Here is a 23330-nt window from a genome sequence, read left to right as displayed (position 1 = left end):
CAGATTATAGAGCAGTTTTATAAAATTTTCTAGGGCTATGTTATTTTCGTGTAATCTTTCATTTCTTTAAAAGTTAATTTATTTATTCTTTTCGTAATCTCTATACCCAGTGTGGGGCTTGAATTCATGACCTTGAGATCAAGAGTCACATGCTCTTCCACCTCAGCCGGCCAGGTACCCCTCATGTAGTCTCTCAGATAGATTTTGTTTGCAATAGACTTTAAGAGGAAAAATTTAGCCATTTTCCTTATAAAAGTGCTTAATTTTTGATACAAGCTTAATATAGATTCTTTGTAATCAAAATATAGAACTCAATTTTAATTTTAGTGTATATTTCATTTAAATCATTTATTCATAGAAATTTCTGATTTCTGGTACTGTTGGGCAATATACAATAAAATGTAACTGAATTTCTAGTAGTTCAGCTCAGTACCAAAATATCATTATAATGAATTAAAACAATTTCTAAGAACATTTGAAAGTAATGCATTCTCATGACAAAATATTCAAACACGGCATATAACGGCATATAATGAGAAGTGAGTGGTCCTTCTGACCAAGACCACTGCAACGTTCTTCCTGGGCTATATAACCACTTTTAGTGATTTCTTACGTATATTTCCAGAAATTTTCTGTAGGTATTTCAAGAGGCATATACGTATATTCCTAACAGAATTTAAATGGGAACATACTGTGCTTACTCTTTGAACCTTGTTTTGAGCTCTTTTTATTAGCATACTTAAGGATCCACTTCATTCTTTTAATGCCTGCCTGGTATTCAATTAAATGAACTTTGTACCATAATTTATTTAACAAATCCTTTATTGATGGACATTTTGATTGCTTCTTGTCTTTTACTATTTCTGATAATGTTGCACTGAAACTTTTACATTTGTTTTGGCACATATGTGCACACATATTGTAGGATAAAAAATTTTATGAAGTGGAATTGTGGCAAAAAGGTAATGAGCATTTAAAAAGTTTATTATTGCCAAGTTACCCTCCAAAAAGGCTGTACCAATTTGCATTTTCATTAACAGTGTATGTAAGTACCTGTTTTGCTACACCTCAGGACCTTTGCTTTAGTAAAATTTGGTAGGTAGAAATGGTACTTAATCATTGTTTAAATATGCATTTCTTTAATTATAAAGGAGATTGAACATCTGTTCATATGTCTATAAACCATTTGTATTTCTTTTCCTGTGAACATTTCTCTTCAAAAACTTTGCCCATTTTTCTGGTGGTTGTTTGTCTTTTTCTTAATTTGTAGTAGCTTGTTAGATGTTTAAAAATTAGATCTTTTTTCATGTGTGTTGCAAATGTTTCTTGCCAGTTTGTCACTTGAAATTAAATACTTTTCATGGAAACCTTTATAAAATTTATCATACTTGTCATTGCCATCTTGAAAGAATCTGATGATACAGTGATATATACTCATTATAAAACATTAAAGCTATACAGAAAAATATAAAGAAAAAAATGGAAAATTATCAGTAATCCTAACACCTACATATAATTTTGGTTAAAATTGTTTGGATAACTTTCTAGGTATTTTTCAGTGTGTAAATTCGCTTTCAAAAATTTACATTTTATAGTTTTCTCTCACTGATATAATAAACCTGTTCATTGTATAAAATTTGGAAAATGCAGATTTTTACAAAGTAAAAAACTAAAACCATGTATAATTTTACCAAGCTACAGACTGAGAGAAAATAGTTGATAATCCCATATCTGATTTAAAAAAAACCCTTGTCTTTAGAATAAAGCTATTCTTTTTTTTTTTTTTTTTAAGATTTTATTTATTTATTTGATAGAGAGAGACACAGCGAGAGAGGGAACACAAGCAGGGGGAGTGGGAGAGGGAGAAGCAGGCTCCCTGCAGAACAGGGAGCCCGATGCGGGACTCGATCCCAGGACCCTGGGATCATGACCTGAGCCGAAGGCAGTCGCTTAACCGACTTAGCCACCCAGGCGCCCAGAATAAAGCTATTCTTGAAAGTCAATAATAAAAATACAACCCACTTTAAAAAACAGGTAAATAGGCACTTTACCAAAGATATATATGGATGACAAATAAGCATATAAAAAATGCTCAACATCAATTATTATAGGGAAATGCACCTTAAAGTACAAGTAAACTACATGCTAATGAGAATTGCTAAAATTAAAAACAACAACAAAACAACTGACAACACCAAATGATGATGAGATACAAAGCTATAGGATGCTCATCCATTAGTGGTGGGAATGCCAACTGGTGCAGCTGCTTTGGATGGCAAGTTGGCAGTTTCTTGTAAAGTCAAACATACACTTAATCATATGACCTACTAATCCTAGTTATTTTCTCAAGTGAACTGTAAACTTATGTTCACAAAAGTCCTGTACATGATTGTTTGTAACATCTTTAACAATTGGGAATAACCAAGATGTCATTCAACTGGTGAATGAATAAACAAACTATGGTACATCTATACGATGGTATACTATTTAGCGGTAAGAAGGAGCAAGCTATTAATATGCACAGCAACATGGATGAATCTTCAATACATTTTTCTTTTTTTTTTGTCCATATGATTCCTTTATTATCCTTTTACTTTTTATTGGATCTGTAATGATGGCCCCTTTCATTTATTTTTTTCATTTTTTAAAATTTAAATTCAATTAATTAACATATAATATATTATTGGTTTCTGAGGTAGAGATCAGTGATTGAAAAAAGCAAAACTCCAAAGGTTACATATTTTATGATTCCATTTATATGACATTCTAAAAATGCAAATATATAAGGATGGAAGACAGATCTGTGGGCACTGGGAGGGGAGAGTGGTTTCACAAGGGAATTTTTACAGTGATTCTATATGGTACTGTGGTGGTGGTTACATAATTGCATGTTAAATCTTTACAGAGGTAACTTTATTGTATAAAAATTAAATCAACCAGGATATCAGGAGATCCCAGGTTGCAATGCCATTGGTAAAAAAAGAATCTAACTGTATTACAAATGAGTGACATAATTGCACTCAAGGGTCGATTAGCATATATACATCTATTCCCTACCTGTGTCTGTTGCTAGGGACTAGAAACAGTGATATCCCATTATCAGTGAGCATGTCCAGGACCCAGATATTGGTCTCTAAATACCATTCCCCAATGAAAGGAATGAGAGCTCTGGGGCTGGGACTATGAAAATACAAGATGAGTGACTGTGGAGTATCATACAGTCTTACAGTGCCAGAAAGTAACGAAGTGCTAAAAAAAAAAAAAAAAAAAGGAGCCAACTTGAAAGAACTCCCAGTGGTCAAAGACAGAATAATTTGAGCAATAAAATAATGACAATATCGGATTATAACCTGAAGAATAAAATAAATATCCATGAGTCTATATTGATATAAATGCTTGAAGGCTTAATAGGTTCTTACTCTCTGTGCATATAATAATGATGATGAAGAGGATCTCTAAAAGATTTTAACCAATCCATGTATATTTATACAACTGATTTCACCAGTGTGACCCCATGTGTAGCATCCAATATACTGATAAACAAGCCACTAATTTCACTAATGAAAACCCTTTTCTAATATGTCTATGCTGATTAGCCAAACATTTGTTGTTAAACAGTAATAAAGGTAACAGAAGGGCTTATAGTAGCCCCTGAAGGAGTGTAGTCCTAATTAAATTGTTAGCTGACCTATCCCAAGGGTGAATTCCTGATTAGGACAACCTACTATCCCTAGAATATTTCTAAACATCTGCTTTAGCTGGAGTCTGCCTTTTCACTTCTAATATTCATTTGTGCCTTCTTGTTTTCTTGCTTAATCTTGGCCAAAGAAAATGTTATGTTGGGGAAATATAATTAAAAAGAAAATATCCTACCCATCCTGAAAACTCCACAAAAGTAGAAAAGAAAGAAAACAGTTTTTATTATTGAATAAGCATTCAACTGGAATGGGATGTGCATCATGGGTAATCTGTAAAAGAGATTGTGAAGAAAGACGGAAAGAAATCTCACCCTTTTAAATAACCAAACAGATGCAACCCTTTACACATGTTCTAGAGATAAATGATAACTAGTCCTCAAGTAAGAGGACTTGATAGTACTATTTATCATACACATTTCATCATAAATTCACCTGATAATTGGGGCTACTCTCTGAGTTAGCTAACTGACTTTATGCAAAGGAAAAATAAACTCATATCTTTATGATAGGAGTTAGTTTTGCAACTTGTATCAAGATGCTGGCCGAGGGGGGTGGGAGGATGGGTTAGCCTGGTGGTGGGTATTGAGGAGGGCACATGGAGCACTGGGTGTTATGCACAAATAATGAATCATGGAACACTTCATCTAAAACTAATGATGTAATGTATGGGGATTAATATAAGAATAAAAAAAAAAAAAGATGCTGGCCGAAGGTGAGCTCCTACCCTAACACAGAAACTGGGAGATAAGGGTATTATCTCTCTTGATGTTTACATTTCAAAGAGATGGCTACTAGGTCCTTGAGAAAACATTCCTGGGTTCTAAAACTGGCAAGGGCTTATTTTGCTTTTAAAAAGATTCACATAGGGGCACCTGGGTGGCTCAGTCGTTAAGCGTCTGCCTTCGGCTCAGGTCACAATCCCAGGGTCCTGGGATCGAGCAGGAAGCCTGCTTCTCCCTCTCCCGCTCCCCCTGCTTGTGTTCCCTCTCTCCCTGTGTCTCTCTCTGTCAAATAAATAAAATCTTTAAAAAAATAAATAAATAAAAATAAAAATAAAAAGATTCATGTATTTCTCAAAGGAGCAAGAAGAAAAGAATTTACAAATTTTCTACAGAAAATAATCAAAGAGAAGTGAAGAGGGAGTTTTTTTTTCCCATTTTGCACCAGGGAAAATTAATTTTTTTCTTTTTCAATTTGTATTTACCTTTACAGTTGTCTCAAATAAAAAGCAAACAACACAAAAAATGTAAAGTATAAAAAAGGAGAATGGTTGGGGAACTGGGTGGCTCAGTTGGTTGGGTGTCCAACTCTTGATTTCAGCTCGGGTCATGGTCTCGGGGTTGTGGGATCAAGCCCCACCTCAGGCTCCACACCCAGTGTGGAGATTCTCTTTCTTCTCCCTCTGCCTCTCCCCGCTTGCTCTCTCTCTAAAAAATAAAAAAAATAAATAAGGAGAATGGTTTCTTTTATAACTTAAATATTAAATCTGAAAGCAATCCTGAAAATGTTGTTCCGGAGAGTATTTTTTAAAGCAATGTTAGCATTATTGGGCTCCCAAAGATGATTGCTGCTAGAAAAGAATACTTTGGGATGTGTGTTTCCTGACATGATTGTTTAAAAACCCATTCTTTTAATTCACTGTTATCTCCTTTATGGATAGATGATGTCTAAATTCTTTGGTAAAACTGTAAATAGGACATCTTGTTTATTTATTGTGCAGTCTTACTCTAGAAGTATATGGTGCTGATTCACTCCATCTGTATTTCCATAACATACTTCCACTGTAACCTTTGTTATGTTATAGTTAATAAAATAAATCTTTAAGAATTAGAATTGAAACAATTGAATAATTGTTTCAAAATTGATTATGTAATAGCTAGTTGTTGATGTTAACACACACATCAAAGTGATCTATATTGCTTGGTTAATTTACTTAATTTTATTCTAACTTTCTAGTCACTAATTATAAAGTTATAAAATCCATAAAACAATTTTTGATAAACATTTCCTTATTCCATTCTAGAGGAATCAGATTGTTATTTGACTCAAATTAGGTAGAATATTGCCTTCTGAAATGATAATTACATGTTTACTTAACAGTAGAGAAATTGGGAGTAAAAAAAAAAATGGAAAATCTGGCTTAAAAATTTTTTTCCATTTCCTGCATGGACCATATTGCTAGAAAGCCATTTTATAAAAAAAATTTATTGAGGTATAAGTTTATTCCAATAAAATATATCTGTTTTGGGACTCCAACCCCCCCTTTAAAAAAAAATATTTATTTATCCATCCTAGAGGTGGGGGCGAGGAGCAGAGGAAGAGGGAGAGAGAGAATCTTCTTGCTGAGTGTGGAGCAGGGCATGGGGTTCCATCCCACCACCCTGAGACTATGACCTGAGCCGAAATCAAGAGTCAGACGCTTAACTGACTGAGCCAGCCAGGTGCCCCAGGGAAGCCCTTTTTTAAACCACTGAAAAAAGTCCATCAATCTATATCAAATAGCCTTCAGTTAAAATAATCTGGTTGGTTGCTATGGCTTTGAACATAGTTTAATGTAAAATAGTGCCCTGGTTCTCATGGTGCGGTCCACAGGCTAGCGATGTTGGTGTTACCTGGGATCATGTTAGACTTGAAACTCTCTACCCTGCTCCAGACTTGTTTAATCAGAAACTCTGGGAGGGGCCTAGAAATCTGTGTTTTAATAAGTCTGCCAAGTATTTCTTTTTTTTTTTTTTTAAAGATTTTATTTATTTATTTGAGAGAGAGAGAGAGCACATGAGGTGGGGGAGGGTCAGAGGGAGAAAGAGTCTCCCTGCTGAGCAGGGAGCCCGATGCGGGACTCGATCCTGGGACTCCAGGATCATGACCTGAGCCGAAGGCAATCGCTTAACCAACCACTGCCAAGTATTTCTGATCTGAAATGCGAGAAGCACTAAATTAATAAAATGTTTCAGTGGCTTAGATAAAAATTTCAGGACACCCCAAGGTGACCTTGAGCCCAATCCCTGTTTTAGAGATGCATACTAGTAATAAGTAACTTAATCTACTTAATTATTTACTAGGATTTTTGTTTGGGGGCATCTCAGTTTTGTTTTGCTGAAGGAAACATTTTGAAAGACTGAATTACTTTGCTCAATTTTTAGTATTTGCTTACAAATTTAACATGATTAAATTTAAATATTTTTAGGTTTATACCTCAACGATGTTTTCCTAAATTGCTAATCACTTTATATAGTTTTTAAATATATCAGTTAAACTAAATCTCCTCACAGTGATGAGCGAGCATAAGGCAAGCTGAAGACAAAGCATAAGCTGACACCCTGCAACCTCCCTCCTCCCCCCACTCCTGGGTGGAACATGTGTGACATTTTTCCAGGATTCTCCCAACTGTCTTTTTTATTTTTTTTTTAAAGATTTTATTATTTATTTGACAGAGAGAGAGAGAAAAAGCACAAGCAGGGGGAGCAGCAGAGGGAGAAGCAGGCTCCTGGCTGTCCCAACTGTCTTAATGTTAATTATCTTGCTAGAAGGGAAAACAACCTTAACTTGACAATGTGATGGCCTCTGGTATCTTGTAGGTATCTTGTAGGTCGGTCCTCTTTAGCATATGAAAGTTCTTTTGAAACCTCCCTTTTCCTTACTTCCCCCAACTCCTGAGTATATAATCAGCCACCCCTGACAACCCCAGTACAGCAGCTCTTTCTTCCCAATGGGTCTTGTCCCTGTGCTTTAATAAACCACCATTTTGTACCAAAGATGTCTCAAGAATTCTTTCTTGGTTGTGGGCTCTAGAACTCACCCCACCGAACCTCACCTATATTCCCAAACCCCATCAACAGTAGCCCTTTATATCTTGAATTATTGATAATTTAGCCATACTATTTACATTAGCCAAAGAGCCAAATCTAAATCATGGTATTAACTTACTGGTGGTTAGTGGCATTTACCAGAACTGGATTTTAGTGCTGAGGCAGAGAGGATCAACTTTGAAACTAACTTAAAATGTGTAAAATTTTTGGAGTAATTATTTTCCCTTTCCTGACCCTTTTCCAATGTCTACCTAATCACCAATCTCCCATCAATGCTACCTCTTAAATATCTCTTAATCTAACTACTTCTTTCCCTTAATACTGTCATTTCTTGGTCTGAGCCACCATCAATTTTCCCCTGGACTTCCAATTCATTTATATGAATCCATTCTCACAGTGTGAAAAAAGTAGTCTTTAATAATATACATCTGGGGGCACCTGGGTGGCTCAGTCATTAAGCATCTGCCATCCGCTCAGGTCATGAACCCAGGGTCCTGGGATCGAGCCCTGCATCGGGCTCCCTGCTCCGCAGGAAGCCTGCTTCTCCCTCTCCCACTCCCCCTGCTTGTGTTCCCTCTCTGGCTGGGTCTCTCTGTCAAATAAATGAATAAAATCTTAAAAAAAAAAAAATATATATATACATCTGATCATGCCCCTTCCACTTAAAACTCATCAATGGCAAACAAAATAAAACAAAACAACTCATCAATGGCTTCTTGTAAAGTTCACAGTCTACCATAGCCTGTGAACCTTACATATCTAGTTTCTCCAGCTTCTCTAGCCCAGAGTTCTTTGTATAGTTGCTTAAATGTACTTTTTTTTCTACCACGGGGCTTTGCACATGCTCTTTCCTCATGGTCCAGCTGACCATTTATTGACCTTTAGCTCTCTTTAAAGACTACTTTTTCTGGAGAACTTTTTCTGATATACTCTTTCCCTGCCCAGTCCCCTCATACCTATGTCCTCTTTGTTATAGTCTCTCAGACTTTCTCTACACTTTGATCATTATACTTATTTTTGTATTTGTTTATTGTATTCCTTCCCTTCTAGAATGTTCTATGAGGGCAAGGTCCATGTTTGGTAATGCTAGTTTCCAGCAAAATATCTGGTGTATGGTGCCCAAAGTATCTGAATGAGTGAGTGAGTGAATGAACAAACTAATGAACAAAGAGCGATGACTTTTCATGTGTTAAAGTAGGATAAGATTATAAAGTTGCCAGATTTTTGTGAATAAGTTGTTCCTTATTCTTGTGTATCTAGATTATGCTTGTGCTCTTCAGAGGGACATTTTGCTTCAGGGACGTCTCTATCTTTCAGAAAACTGGCTGTGTTTCTATAGCAACATCTTCAGATGGGAAACTACAGTAAGACGTATTTGGATTTGATTTGTTGATACAAATAATTGCGTAGATAGAAATATATACAGTCCTCCTAAAAACAGTATACTTTAGATTCCAAAGTAAATTTATGTATATTTGTATATAATACTTGTATATACATGTAATCGATATATATACAATATGTATATTGTAGAAGTGTGTGATCTATTTTCTTAATACATTGAGCTCCATTTGTACATATTTAATACAGTTGGAGAAAGAGATTTCAGGTTGAAAAAAGCTTGAACATACATCCATTTGACTGCCAAAATCATGTCTTATGTGACAGACTGTCTGAATTTTGTTTGTGTGTGTATGTGTTAATATGGAACACGAACACCCACATGTCTTTTCACACTCTATCCTAAACTTAGAGATAAGAGCTGTGGAGGAAATTATTGACGGGGGAGAATGTCTGACTGCTTACCCTGTTTTTCTCAGAGAATTTGCTTATTCTTATTTGCTTTTTATTTGCTTATTATTATTTGCTTATTATTTTTAATAAGCATTTGCTTATTATTATTAATTCCTTCAGGTTTTTCAAAGGAATATTCTGGATTAGATTGATGTAATACTTGGTATTTTGTGCTGTACATGTTTCTGAAAAATCCATTTAATAATTTTTCACTCTTTTGTGTGCTTAGATTTGTATTGCATTAAAGAACATAACCTTCATGACTAAGGAGAAAACTGCTCGACTCATCCCAAATGCTATCCAGATTGTTACAGAGGGTGAAAAGGTGAAAGACTTTTCTACCTTTGCTTTGTTATATAATGTGGAGAAAATCTGCATCATACTGATTCATCAGTGTTGGTAATTCTTCTTGGAGTTAGGAATTTGTAACAGATATATTGTATTTAATACTAGATTTCTGTATAAATACTTATTTCTAATGAAATGACTGCTAACTTTTTTTTAACATGTAATCATGTAATCTGTTTTTTTTTTTAATTAAATCTGCTAACATTTTTTGTGCTTTATAGTTCACAGAGAACTTTCTCCCATATTTTTCACTTCTTCTGTAAGAGGTAGGTAGGGTAAGCTTTGGTAAAACATCATTATTTCTGAATACCCTAATAAACCCATGATATTGTTTAGTCAATGATACTTGCACAGTAGCAACTAATAAAAACAAATGGTTCTGGTGAACAGAGATTTGGACAGCATATAAGTAAACATATTATCACTATAATACCTTTTTTTAGGATGGCAGTTACTACAATATCTGCCATTTTTTAGTGGGGATATATGAAGAATCTTTCTGAACCCACCTGGAAGATTGATTAGGGCTCTGTGTGTGTGACATTAGAAGCATAATGCTGACAAAGAAAAGGAAAGAAGGAAGGAAGAGAAGGCAAGTATGGAAGGGAATGAGAGGGAAGGAGGAAGGAGATAGGAAGCACAGAAGGAACGAAGGGAAGCAATGAAAGAAAAGGAGAAAGGAAAAAGAAGCAGGGGAGAGAAACATTATTATAACATTGAATCATTGTAATGATACTTTTAAATCTTGTAGTTTCTTTCAAATGTACTTTACATTTTATTTTTAGTTTTAAATAATCTTATCCTTACAGAATGCTTCCCAGTACAGTACAAAAAACTTTCTCCTCTGAACTATTTGAGAGTAAGTTGTCACTCTGAAGCCTCCTCACTCCAGATATCGCTCCAGATATTCTAGTGTGTATTTCCAACAAAGACATTCTCCTGCATAAGCACAACCTAACCATCAAAATCAAGAAGTTAACATTGATCATTACCACAGTTCAGTCCTCAGACCTTCCTCAATTTCCCGTTATTCCAATAATATCCTTTATAGCAAATAGACATAGTTTAGAAATACATAATTACATTTAGTTGTCATGCTCTTTAATTTCCTTATTCTGGAATAGTCCCTTAGTCTTTTTTTGACTTTTGTGCCCTTGACATTTTTAAAGATTACGGGTAGGTTATTTTGTAAGATATCCCTCAGTTGTGTTTGTCTGATATTTCCTTGTAATTAAACTTGGGTTATGCAATTTTGGCAGAAATGACATGAAAGTGATGCTCTGTTCTTTCCATTGCATCCCATCAGATGACCCATGATTTCAATTTCTACCATTACTGGTGATATTCACTTGGATCACCTGATTAAGATGATGTCTGCAAGACTTTACTGTAAAGTTAGTTCATTTTACTTTGTAATAATGCTTTGTGGCAAGCTACTTTGAAACTATGTAAATATATGATTACTTATCAGACTTTAAATTTATGCATTCACTTACTTAAATCAGTATGCCCTCATAGTTTCTTGTTTTATTCAATGAGTTCTAATCCATTACTATCATTATTTATTTATATATTTATTTATTTATTTTACAGATTTTATTTATTTATTTGTCAGAGAGAGAGAGCACATTTGTGCACAAGCAGGCTCCTTGCAAGGAGCCCGATGTGGGACTTGATGCGGGGCTTGATCTTAGGACTCCAGGATCATGACTTGAGCTGAAGGCAGACGCTTAACTGACTGAGTCACCCAGGCGTCCCTATCATTATTTATTTTGATGCTCAAATTGTCCCAAATTTGGCCAGTGTGAGGCTGTCAGTGTCCTTCTGACTATTCTCAGCATTATTTGAGCATTTCCTTGATTTTTGGCATATTACAGGCTTTCCCTGCGTCAGCCCTGGAATCAGTCATTTCTCCAAAGAGTTCTGATTTCTTTTAAGGGGAGACTGATATTAGAAGCCAGTGTGTTCATTGCTATTGGGGTGTCACTATTTCCAAGCCCTCTAAGTGGTCAGAATAAGGGTATATGTAATACATATATAATTATATAATACATACACATATATACCCACTTGCACATCAATGTCTGTCTACTTATCTGTCATAAACCATGAATTTACCCTAATATCTCTAATTCCTATCAAAGACCACAGAGTTCATTTTTGTTTTCTCCCTTTCCTATTTGTAACTCCCTTCCCTGACTGTGAGAAACCAGGCTCCCATTATCCTCAGTATATTTACCTACTAGATCAGTTGGCCTCTACGTAACCAATCTTCCTCTCCTTTGCCACTCCTTCCCCACATGGATGCCCCCCCTTTCCTTAAAAAAAGATTTATTTATTTATTTATTTGAGAAAGAGAGAGAGTCTTTTTTTTTTTTTTGAAAGATTTTATTTATTTATTCATGAGAGAGAGAGAGAGAGGCAGAGGGAGAAGCAGGCTCCCCGCGGAGCAGGGAGCCCGATGCGGGACCTGATCCCAGGACCCTGGGATCATGACCTGAGCCGAAGGCAGACGCTTAACCGACTGAGCCACCCAGGCGTCCCAGAAAGAGAGAGAGTCTTAAGTAGACTCTGTGCTGAGCACAGAGCCTGACATGGGACTTGATCTCATGACCTTGACATCATGACCTGAGCTGAAACCAAGAGTCAGATGCTCAGTCAGCTGTGCCCCCGAGGCGCCCCACCCCCCCTTATGGATGCCCTTTTACCTGACTTGGTTTCTGACACTTCATGTCAGGCTGCTGCCCATCCCGTCATGACACAGATGCTCTCACCATGTGAAAGCTTTCCTCACTCTGCTTAAGCTGATATCCCATACTAAACACCTTTCCTGCCTTTACTTTACCCTGTGCCAGGTCACTCATCTAAAAGGATGCCCTCCTTAGGGGCGCCTGGGTGGCTCAGTTGGTTAAGCGACTGCCTTCGGCTCGGGTCATGATCCCGGAGTCCCGGGATCGAGTCCCACATCAGGCTCGCTGCTCGGCAGGGAGTCTGCTTCTCCCTCTAACCCTATCCCCTCTTGCGCTCTCTCTCTCACTCTCTCTCTCAAATAAATAAATAAATAAAATCTTTAAAAAATAAAAATAAAAAAATAAAAGGATGCCCTCCATTCCCTGCTTGTGCTTAATATTCTATGACAGTTTGTCACTGTGTGTGGTTGCCCCCCTCACCCTTTCAGGCTTTGACTGCCCAGCACAAAGTCACCCTCATGGACTCCATCACACTACATCACCCTCACCCGCTCTAGCTCTGACATGCTTTTGTAGGCTGCCACCATTTGTGATCACACTCTTCATCATGCTTGGGTTCTGATACCCATGCCAGGCTACCCCTTTACACTGTCACCCTCTGTAAGCTCTGACTCGTGCCCCTCACCCTGTTCTCGTTCTAACACCGTGTTCCATGGAGGCCCTTCTTACCTACTTGGGATCTGACACTCCACATAGGTTAATCCTACGTGACAGCCTCCTCGACTTTTCTGGTTTTGACATTGTTTTGGGCTACTGCAGCTCCTTCTCCCTACCCTCACCTCTAGTGTGGATGCCTGCTTTCTCTGTTCCACCAACAGCTTTATGGCTGAACTGTTCAGGAAGGGAAGAAAAGCTAAAAATCATATTCTTAATTTTACAATCAATACATGAATATATTGCATTCCGTAACAAAATCATCAAACAATTCTTAAACTAACATCTTCCTTCCATACCTATAGTCCCTAATCCCATTGCTTTTCTAGACGCAAACACTATTATCAGTTTGGTATGTATCTTTTCAGACTTTTTCCTTTGTGTGTTTATATATATAGATACATATATATATGTTTGTGTGTCTATATATATAGACATATACATATGTGTATATAGACACGTGTATGTGTGTATACACATATGTGTATATATATACACACACACATATAGTTTTGATTTGTTTTTGAAGTAAATGCTATTTTATACATGTTGTTTTTCAGTTTTTTCTTAAGAAGAACTTAATAGGGGCACCTGGGTGGCTCAGTCGTTAAGCATCTGCCTTCGGCTCAGGTCATGATGCCCTTTTACCTGACCAGACCTTCCTCAATTTCCCCAGTTATTCCAATAATATCCTTTATAGCAAATAGACATAGTTTAGAAATACATAATTACATTTAGTTGTCATGGGTCCCAGGGTTCTGGGATCGAGCCCTGCATCGGGCTCCCTGCTCCGCAGGAAGCCTGCTTCTCCCTCTCCCACTCCCTCTGCTTGTGTTCTCTCTCTCACTGTCTCTTTCTTTGCAAAAAATAAATAAAAATCTTTAATAAAAAAAAGAACTTAATATCTCTTGAAGTCACAGCTTAGCACATCTAGATGGAGCTATTTCTGTTTATTCATATGCTGTATAATATTTCATCGAATGAATTTACCATGGTTCATTTCCAATATTTTGTTATTATTAACACTGCTGCAGTGAACAGCCTGACCATGCCTTCTGAAGCCCAGTGTATGACTGTTTCTCACATATATAGTGACATTTCAGGGTCAAGCATTTTAATTTTAATAATGATAACAACAACTTAACATTGCTGAACATACTTGTTCTAACACTGTTTTAAGTTCTTTATAGATATTTTCTCATTTAATTCTCACAAAAATTTGTTACTATAATTATTCCCGTTTTTCTCAGATGAGGAAACTAAGGAAAAGAAAAGTAACCCAAAGTTGTAGAACTAAGTGGTAGATTGTATACAAGAGTGGATAGAATTGATAAGTGATTTAGTTTAAGAAGTGGGGACTAGATAGACTAGGAGATTTTACTTACCTATATATCTGAACGAAAGGTTGTAAGATTATTATAATACAAGAAAGCAAAACAGTTTGGTCTAAGAAAAGGAAATGGAGGATAGTAATTAGTCATCATTAGGCCACATGTTATATATATAATTCCATTTGGAAAATCTCTTTGATATATCCTTGTTATGAAAAGTTTTGCTTTATGGAGAGTATTACATAGCAACATTTCAATTTATTAATTGGAAAATAGCACTTTAAAATCTTTCTATGAAAAGCGTAAATATCCAAAATAATATTTGTTTGACATTTTATTTAGCAAATCAAACATATAACTGAGCTTTCTCATCCCTAAAAATAACTACTCAATCATGAAAAGTCACTAACTATGGGGTCGGAATAGATGATACTCTGAGAGACTGTATTTAGTGCTGTCACTTGTCAGATTTTCTCATAAAAGCCTATTTTAAAACGTGACTTTGCAAAATCAGTTAAATGCAGTGGAAGAGATAGGGCTAAAAGCAAACATAGAATTATAGATTGAAACATGCTATTTTTTTTCCATAGCATTCAAAGCAAAGTTAAATTTTAACATGGGTGTTTTATATCTATAATTAGTAGAAATTAAGCATTTCTGGATTTTTTAGAAGACTATGAAAGATGATATGATTTGAAATTAAGATCCTTAAAATAAATTGATCTCTGAAATCCACTTGAATTTTTTAAAGATTTATTCATTTATTTATTTTTAGAGAGAGAGTGCGTGCGTGAGTAGGGGGAGGGTCAGAAAGAATATTCAAGCAGACTCCCTGCTGAGCACAGAGCCCCAAGCGGGCTCCATCTCATGACCCATGAGATCATGACCTGAGCCCAAACCAAGAGTCGGTCATTTAAGTGACTGAGCCACCTAGGTGGCCCCACTTATATTTTTTTTATTCTTTATGTATACTTGGCTCAGATGGTCACCAAATCAAGTCTCTTTGGAAAGTTCAGAATAAATAAAATTTTAATTTTTTTCGTGTTTTTAAGATGATTGCAATAAATTATATGCACATAAATATTTACCTATTCAAGCTTCTTTTCTGAGTAAATATTGATAAAACTGTATTTGCTGTAAGATAAAGTTTTTAAAGATTTTATTTATTTATTTTATTTGAGAGAGAGAGAGCATGTGAGTGTATGTTGAGGGGGGTGGAGGGAGAAGGAGAGAATCTAAGCAGGCTCCACAATGTGGGGTTTTATCTCACAACCCTGAGATCAGACTTAACAGGCTGAGCCACCCAGGTGCCCCTGTAAGATAGTCTTTAAAGACACCTTGTTCATGCACCAATTACCTGTTTTTCTTTTATTGTAGCAAAGAGCGAAACAAAAATAATATATGAAGTAGGGAATGGTGTCCTACTAGTTTGCTTTAACCATAGCAAGTGCCAACAGATCTTCATGATAGATACTCTCCCCCACCCCGACTTTTTTTTTAATGACACTAAAATTATCTTACTATTTTTCTTTGCAGTTTTTCTTTACATCTTTTGGTGCCAGAGATAGAAGTTACCTCAGTATCTTTAGGTTGTGGCAGAATGTACTATTAGAAAAGGTAAGTGTTCATACCAGAGGCAGGTGCTTCTTATAATATCAACCTCCCAGTGTTTGTGAGTTGAATTTTTCTGGAGGTTTTTTTTTTTTCTGGAGTTAATTTTGACTAGATTATTCAAATTCTAAGATGAAACTTGAAGCAAAACAGAATCCATAGTTATGTTAAGATGTTAATTTTACAGTAAGTCTCGACCCTTTTATCTGCAGGGAATATGGTCCAAGACCCATAGTGAATGCCTGAAACTGCAAATAGTACTGAACTCAATATAGATGCTATGTTTTTTCCTATACATCCATACCTATGATAAAATTTAATTTATAAATGAGGCACAGTAAAAGACTAATAAAAATAACCAATAATAAAATAGAATAATTATAACAATATACTGTAATAAAACTTATGTGAACATGGTATATCTCTCTCTCAAAATATCTTATTGTACTATACTCATCTTCTTCTTGTGATGATATGAGATGGTAAAATGACTGCATGATGAAATGAAGTGAGGTGAATGACAGCCATTGTGACATATTGTTAGGCTACTTACCGACATTCTGATGGTATGTCAGAAGGAGGACAGTCTGCTTCCTGACTGTAGTTGACTGTGGGAACTGAAACTGGGGAAAGTGAACCTATGGATAAGGGGGGACTACTGCAATTCCCAGGGTAACCACCAAGAAAATAACTTTAAAAATATGGTAAAAGAAACATCAAGGGAGTTAAAATGTTACACTAGAACTATCTATTTAACATATAAGAAGGCAGTAATGGAAGATGTAGAAACATAGAAAACAAATAGCAAAATGGCAGACATTACATTAAATCATTAAACATAAATAGATTAAGCACTTCAATCAGAAGGCAGAGGTAGGCAGAAAGAATGAAAAAAAACAAAAACACATGATCTGACTATATGCTGTCTATATGAAACAGGTTAGATTTAAAGATACAAACAGATGGAAAAAAGTATACCATACAAATAGTAACCAAAAGACAGCTGAAGTGACTGCAGTAGTATCAGACAAAATAGACTTTAAGACAAAGGTTAATAGAGGCAAGGAATGATATTTTATAATAATAAAAGGGTCAATCCATCTGGAATTTATAACAATTATAAACATATATGCACCTAATAACAGAGCCCTAAATTACATGAAACAAAACTAGCAGAACTGAAGGGGGAAATAGATAATTCAACAATAATAGTTGGAGATTTCAATACCCCACTTTCAATGATGGATGGAACAACCACAGAGATCAACAAGGAGATAGAAGGTTTGAACAAAACTATAAACTAGAACTAAAAGACATCTATGGGACACTCAAAGCAGAATATACATCTTTCTCAAGTACACATGGAACAATCTCCAGACAGACCATATGCTAGGTCATAAAAGAAACCTTAATAAATTCAAGAGGATTGAAATAATACAATGGACTACAGTGAATGACATTAGAAATCAGTAACAGAAATTTGGGAAATTCATAAAAAGTGGATATTAAACAAAACATGCCTAAATAACAAATGAGTGAAAGAAGAAATCACAAGAGAAGTTAGAACATACTTCGAGTTAAATGAAAACAGAAACACAACATACCAAAACTCATGAGGTGCAGTTAAAGCAATGCTTAGAGGGGATTTTATAACTATAAATACCCATATTAAGAAAAGGAATGATCTCAAATCAATAACCTGACTTTCCACCTTAAGAAATTAGGGCAAGGGAAACAAACTAAACTTAAAGCGGAACAAGGATATGCTAAAGATTGGAAGAGAATGAATGAAATAGAGAATAGAAAGACAAGCAACAGAACAAAAAGTTCTTTCTTTGAAAAGATCAATAAAGTTTAACTAGACTGACCAGGAAAAAAAGCTTAAAATTATTAAATTCAGAAGTGAAACTGACAACATTACTACTGACCTTACAAAATGAAAAGGATTCATACTATGGACATCGTATGCCAACAAATTAGTTAACTTAAGTGAAATGGACAGTTGTGACTAAAAAGTCATAAACCATTGCAACTGCTCAAGTAGGAATAAAAAATCTGAATAAACCTATAACAAGGAAAGAGATTGAATTAGCAATAAAAAATCTATCCACAAAGAAAAACTCAGGCCCAGATGGCTTCATTGGTGAATTCTGCCAAGTGTTTACTGTAGAATTAACATCAATCCTTCACAAAGTATTTCAAAAAATAGAAGAGGAGAGAACACTTCGCAACTCAGTCTATGAGGCCAGTATTACTTTGATAACCAAGTCCAGACAAAGAACATCACAAGAAACCTACAGGACAATATTTATGTTCACTGTGTCTGTGTTCATTTTGTTTATGAATATAGACATAAAAGTCCTCAACAAAACAAAACCAATTTAGCAAATCAAATCCAGCAACATATAAAAACAATTATATGCCATGAACTAGGTAGGATTTATACAAGGTTGATTGAACATATGAAAATCAGTCAATGTAATACACTATATTAGTAGAATAAAGGACAAAAACCACATGATCATCTCAGTCAATGCAGAAAAAACATGTGACAATATCCAACATCCTTTCATGATAAAAACAAAAACAAAAAGTGGGACTACCAGGGAATTTCTTTGACTTGATAAAGCTCACAGCTAACATAATGGCAAGAGACTAATGCTTCCCCACCTTAGGTCGGGAACAAGACAAGGATGTCCTTTCTTGCCATTTCTATTCAATATTGTATTGAAGGTTCCAGCTGGGGAAAATAGGCAAGAAAAAGAAGTAAAAGACATCCAGATTAAAAATGAAGAAATATAACTATCTCCACTGGCAGGTGATATGGTTTTATATATGTAAAATTCTAAGAAAGTCTGTAGAAACCCATTAGAACTAATAAGTTCAGCAAGTTGCAGAATATATGATCAAAATACAAAAATCAATTATATTTTATACACTCAAAATGAACAATCCAAAAATTAAATAGTTCACTTATAATAACATCAAAAATAATAAAATACTTGGGAATAAATTTAACAAAGGAACTTTAAGATGAACACTGAAAGCTACTAAATATTGTTAAAAGAAATTAAAGAAGACAAGTGAAAAAAAATCTCATGCTCATGGATCAGAAGACTTGATATTGTTAAGATGGCAATACTCCCCAGATTGATCTGCAGATCCCTATCAAAATCCCAACTGGAATTTTTTTTTTTTTTTAAGAAATTGAAAAGCAGATCCTAAAATTCATGTGGAAATGCAAGGTACCCAGAATAGTCAAAACAGTCTTGAAAAAGAAGAACAAAATTGGATTAATTAGTCTGTTAGGGCTGCCATAACAAAATACTAGAGACTGGATGGCTTAAACAACATAAATTTATTTTCTCATGCTTCTGGAGGCTGGAAGTCCCAGATCATGGAATAGGCAAGGTGAGTATCTGGTGAGATCCCCTCTTGTTGGCTTGCAGCCTTTTCACTGTGTCCTCACATGGCTTTCCCTCTGTTCATGCACACTCTTGTTATCTCTTCCTCTTATATAAATACCAGTCCTATTAGGGTAGGGCTCCACCCTCACAACGCTGTCTTAACTCAGGCTGCAATAACAAAATGCTGAAGACTGGGAGGCTTAAACTACAGAAATTTATTTCCTCATAGTTCTAGAGGCTGGAAGTTTGCGATGGGGATGGCAGCTTTGGTTGGGTTCTGGTGAGAACACTTCCTGGCCTTCTCATTGTGTTCTGACACAGCTGGGAAGGAAGGAGAGAGCCAGAGCCAGAGCAAGCAGACTCTGGTGTCTTCTTATAAGGGCATTAATCCCATTATGAGAGTCCCACCTGCATTTACCTCATCTAAAGCTAATTATCTCCCAAAGAACCCATCTCCAAACACCATCACATTGGGAGTTAGGGTTTCTTTCTGTCTTTCTTTTTTTTTGGAGTTAGAGTTTCAACATATGAATTTTGAGGGGACACAGTTCAGTCCGTAGCAACCTCATTAACCTTAATTTTCTCCTTAAGTTTCCTATATCCAATTATAGTCACATTGGGGGTTTAGGGCTTCACCTATCAACTTTAGGGGGATGCAATTCATTCCATAACATTGGAGAACTTGCACTTTTTGTTTTGATGTTTACAACAAAGCTGCAATAATCAAGGCAGTAGGTTTACTGGTGTGTCTAGACATATACATTAATGGAATAGAATTGAGAGTCCAGAAATAAAATCTTACACTTATCAGCCCTAATTTGATTTTTGACAAGAGTGCCAAAACAGTTCCACAGGGAAAGAAGTCTTTTCACCAAATGGCACTGGAATAACTAGATAACACAAACAAAAGAATGAATTTTGATTCCTACTTCAGACCATATACAGAAATTAATTCAAGATGGATCATAGACCTAAATGTAAGACCTTAAAGTATAAAACTCTCAGGAGAAACTGTAGTTATAAATCTTCATGACTTTTGGATTAGACAGTGGTTTCTTAAATATGACACCAAAAGCTCAAATGTCAAAAGAAAAAAAACAGATAAATTGGACTTATCAAAATTAAAAACTTCTATACTTGAAGGTGTCCATCAAGAAAATGAAAAGACAACTCATGGACTGGGAAAAATATTTGCAAGTTCTATATCTCATCAGGTATTTATATCCAGAACATATAAAGAACTCTTACAACTCAACAAGAAAAAGACAAATAACCCATTAAGAAAATACACAAAGGATTCAAATAGTCCTTTCTCCAAAGAAGATATACAAATGACCAATAAGTGCATGCAAAGATGTGCAATGTCATTAGCCATTAGGGAAACATAAAACCATAACGAGATACCACTTCACATCCCCTGGGATGGCTGAAATAAAAAAGACATTAACAAATGTTGAGGATATGGAGTAACTGGATCTCTCATACATTCTGGTGGGATTGTAAAATTTTGAAAACTTTGAAGAACAGTTTGTCAGTTTCTCAAAATGTTAAACGTAGTTACTGCATGACCCGGCAATTCCACTCCTAGGTTTTTATGCAGGAGAATTTAAAGTGTATGTTCACACAGAAACTTGCACTTGAAGGTTCTTAGCATTATTCATAAAGCCAAAAAGTGGAAACATCCTAAATGTTCATCAACTGATGATTGATGAACAAAACGTGTATTCACACAATGGAGTATTATTCATCAATAAAAAGGAGTGAAGTACCAATACATGTTACAACATAGATTAACCTTGAAGCATTATGGTATGTGAAAAAAGCCCATCCCCAAAGAACATATATTATATGATTCTGCTTTTATGAAATGTCCAGAATAGGCAAATTCATAGAAGTAGAAAGTAAATTTGTTTCCAGGAGGAGGGAGGAATGAAAAGTTGACAGCTAATGGATTTGGGTATCTTTTGGGTGGATGAAATGTTCTAAAACTTGTGATAGTTGTACACCTTAGGATATGCGAAAAACTTCTGAATTGTACACTTAAAGTGAATTTTGTAGTATGTGAATTATAGCTCAATAAACCTGTTAAATCTGTTATTTAAAAAAAAAAATGGTTGGGGGGTGGAGTACAGATTTCCGGCTGATAAGAAAGGCTCCAGCTAAGACCCTCACTGGAGTGGACAAATTGTGGCCTCCGTGGCTCTTAGGGTTGAATGGTTTTCCAACCTTAGGGCAGCTGCTGTGGTCAGGGACTTCCAAACAGTGCCCCACTGGGATGCTTTCACTTCCCCGAGTGCTGGGGACAAGAAGTGGCCTGGAAGTCCCCAGATGGAGGAGAGAGGTGGGGGTGGGGGAGTTTGCTAAGCCTAGCCCCTCCTGCCTCCATAAGGGAATAGACAAGGCTGGCAGTGAAGCACCATGTCCAAGCTTGTTCTACTCTCATGAGCCTTTCTTGGTATTTGGGCACCCTGGCTCCTCAGAGCCCCATGTTCAGATGCATTGTTACAGTTGCAGTGGGCTGCTCTTACTGGCATGGGCTGGAAACTCCAGTGTTGCCCTAGAGACCTAGTTAATGCTACCCTTCAAAGCCAAGTTTTTTGAGTGCTCTGGAAATCCCCCAGGTGCATTCCCTCATTCTAACAAGGAGCCAAAGACGGCTACTGGGCTACTGCGTTTGGTTATGCACCTGATTTGAGTGTCCTCCCCAAATCCCATTTGCGCTTATCACAGGTGAGAAAGCTGGTATACATCCTTATGAAAACAAGTAACTCCAGGGAAGTGACAAAGTTCAGGTTTACCGATGAGCCAAGGAAGAAACTGAGATCTGAACTTTAACGAAAATATTTAAAAAGCTCTTTGGTTTTTTTAAAGGTTTTATTTATTTATTTATTAGAGAGAGAGAGAGAGAGAGCGCTTGCATGAACAGGGGGGAGGGGCAGAGGGAGAGGGAGAAGCAGGCTTCCTGCTGAGCAGGGAGCCTGATGTGGGGCTGGATGTAGGGCTTGATGCCAGGACCCCAGGACCATGACCAGAACTGAAGACAGGTGCTTAACCGACTGAGCCACCCAGGTGCCCCAACCTTCTAATTTTTTAAAGTGATAAAGCCACATTGGTTAGATTTCCTGATTTTTTGTAATACTATTAAAAAAAAGGCAAAATCTATAAAATACACAACATAACTACAGAGTTCTATAAAACAACACAAGTCATTTGAATAATACATCTTATATATATTAAAAATATTTTAAGAGAATTTAAGTTAATATTATATTCATGTTCACTTGTAATTGGGAATCTGAGAGTAAGAGTAAATATGTCTTACTTAGCTTACTTCTTACATGAGAAGGCCTTAAAAACAAAGCACATTAATCTAGAAAAAAGATTAAGGTATATACAACAAAGTGATTTTAAAATTGTGTGTATGTGTATGTGTGTTTTATTGATTTCTCCAATAAAAAAAAATCCACAAAAAGGGAAAAAAAACGGAGACAAATATGGTGCCTTTGAAAAAGAACAATTTTTTTTTAAAGATTTTATTTATTTATTTGAGAAAGAGAGAGAGCATGAGCAGAGAGAGGGAGAAGCAGACTCCATGCTGAGCAAGGAGCCCAATGCGGGACTCAATCCCAGGACCCCGGGATCATGACCTGAGCCGAGGCAGACATTTAACCAACTGAGCCACCCAGTGTGCCCCAAGAAAGAATGCTTTTATTTTTATTTTTTCTTAAGATTATTTATTTGACAGAGAGAGAGAGAGAACTCACAAGCAGGGGAGTGGCAGAGGGAGAGGGAGAAGCAGGTTCCCCACAAAGCAGGGAGCCTGAAGTGGGGCTTGACCCCAGGACCCTGAGATCATGACCTGAGCCGAAGGCAGACGCTTAACCGACTGAGACACCCAGGCTCCCCAGGAATGCTTTTAAAAGTACAT

General features: G+C 36.1%; 1 protein-coding gene across 4 annotated transcripts in view; it reads left to right on the top strand.

Moving 5' to 3' along the window:
• GRAMD1C (GRAM domain containing 1C) overlaps positions 1–23330 on the top strand; it is an 86861-nt gene that overhangs the window by 19272 nt on the left and 44259 nt on the right. For all 4 annotated transcript variants that reach the window (XM_035000140.1, XM_035000142.1, XM_035000141.1 and 1 more), the window contains 3 exons: positions 8768–8871; positions 9531–9626; positions 15921–16001. In XM_035000140.1, coding sequence (XP_034856031.1) covers positions 8768–8871; positions 9531–9626; positions 15921–16001 — 281 coding nt within the window. The remainder of the gene's footprint in view (positions 1–8767; positions 8872–9530; positions 9627–15920; positions 16002–23330) is intronic.

Source organism: Mirounga leonina, unplaced genomic scaffold (genome assembly GCF_011800145.1).
Source record: "Mirounga leonina isolate KUSES-001 unplaced genomic scaffold, KU_Mleo_1.0 Mir_115, whole genome shotgun sequence".
Taxonomy (NCBI): domain Eukaryota; kingdom Metazoa; phylum Chordata; class Mammalia; order Carnivora; family Phocidae; genus Mirounga; species Mirounga leonina.
Note: the sequence above shows the minus strand (reverse complement) of the source record. Positions and strands in the feature narration are given on the sequence as shown.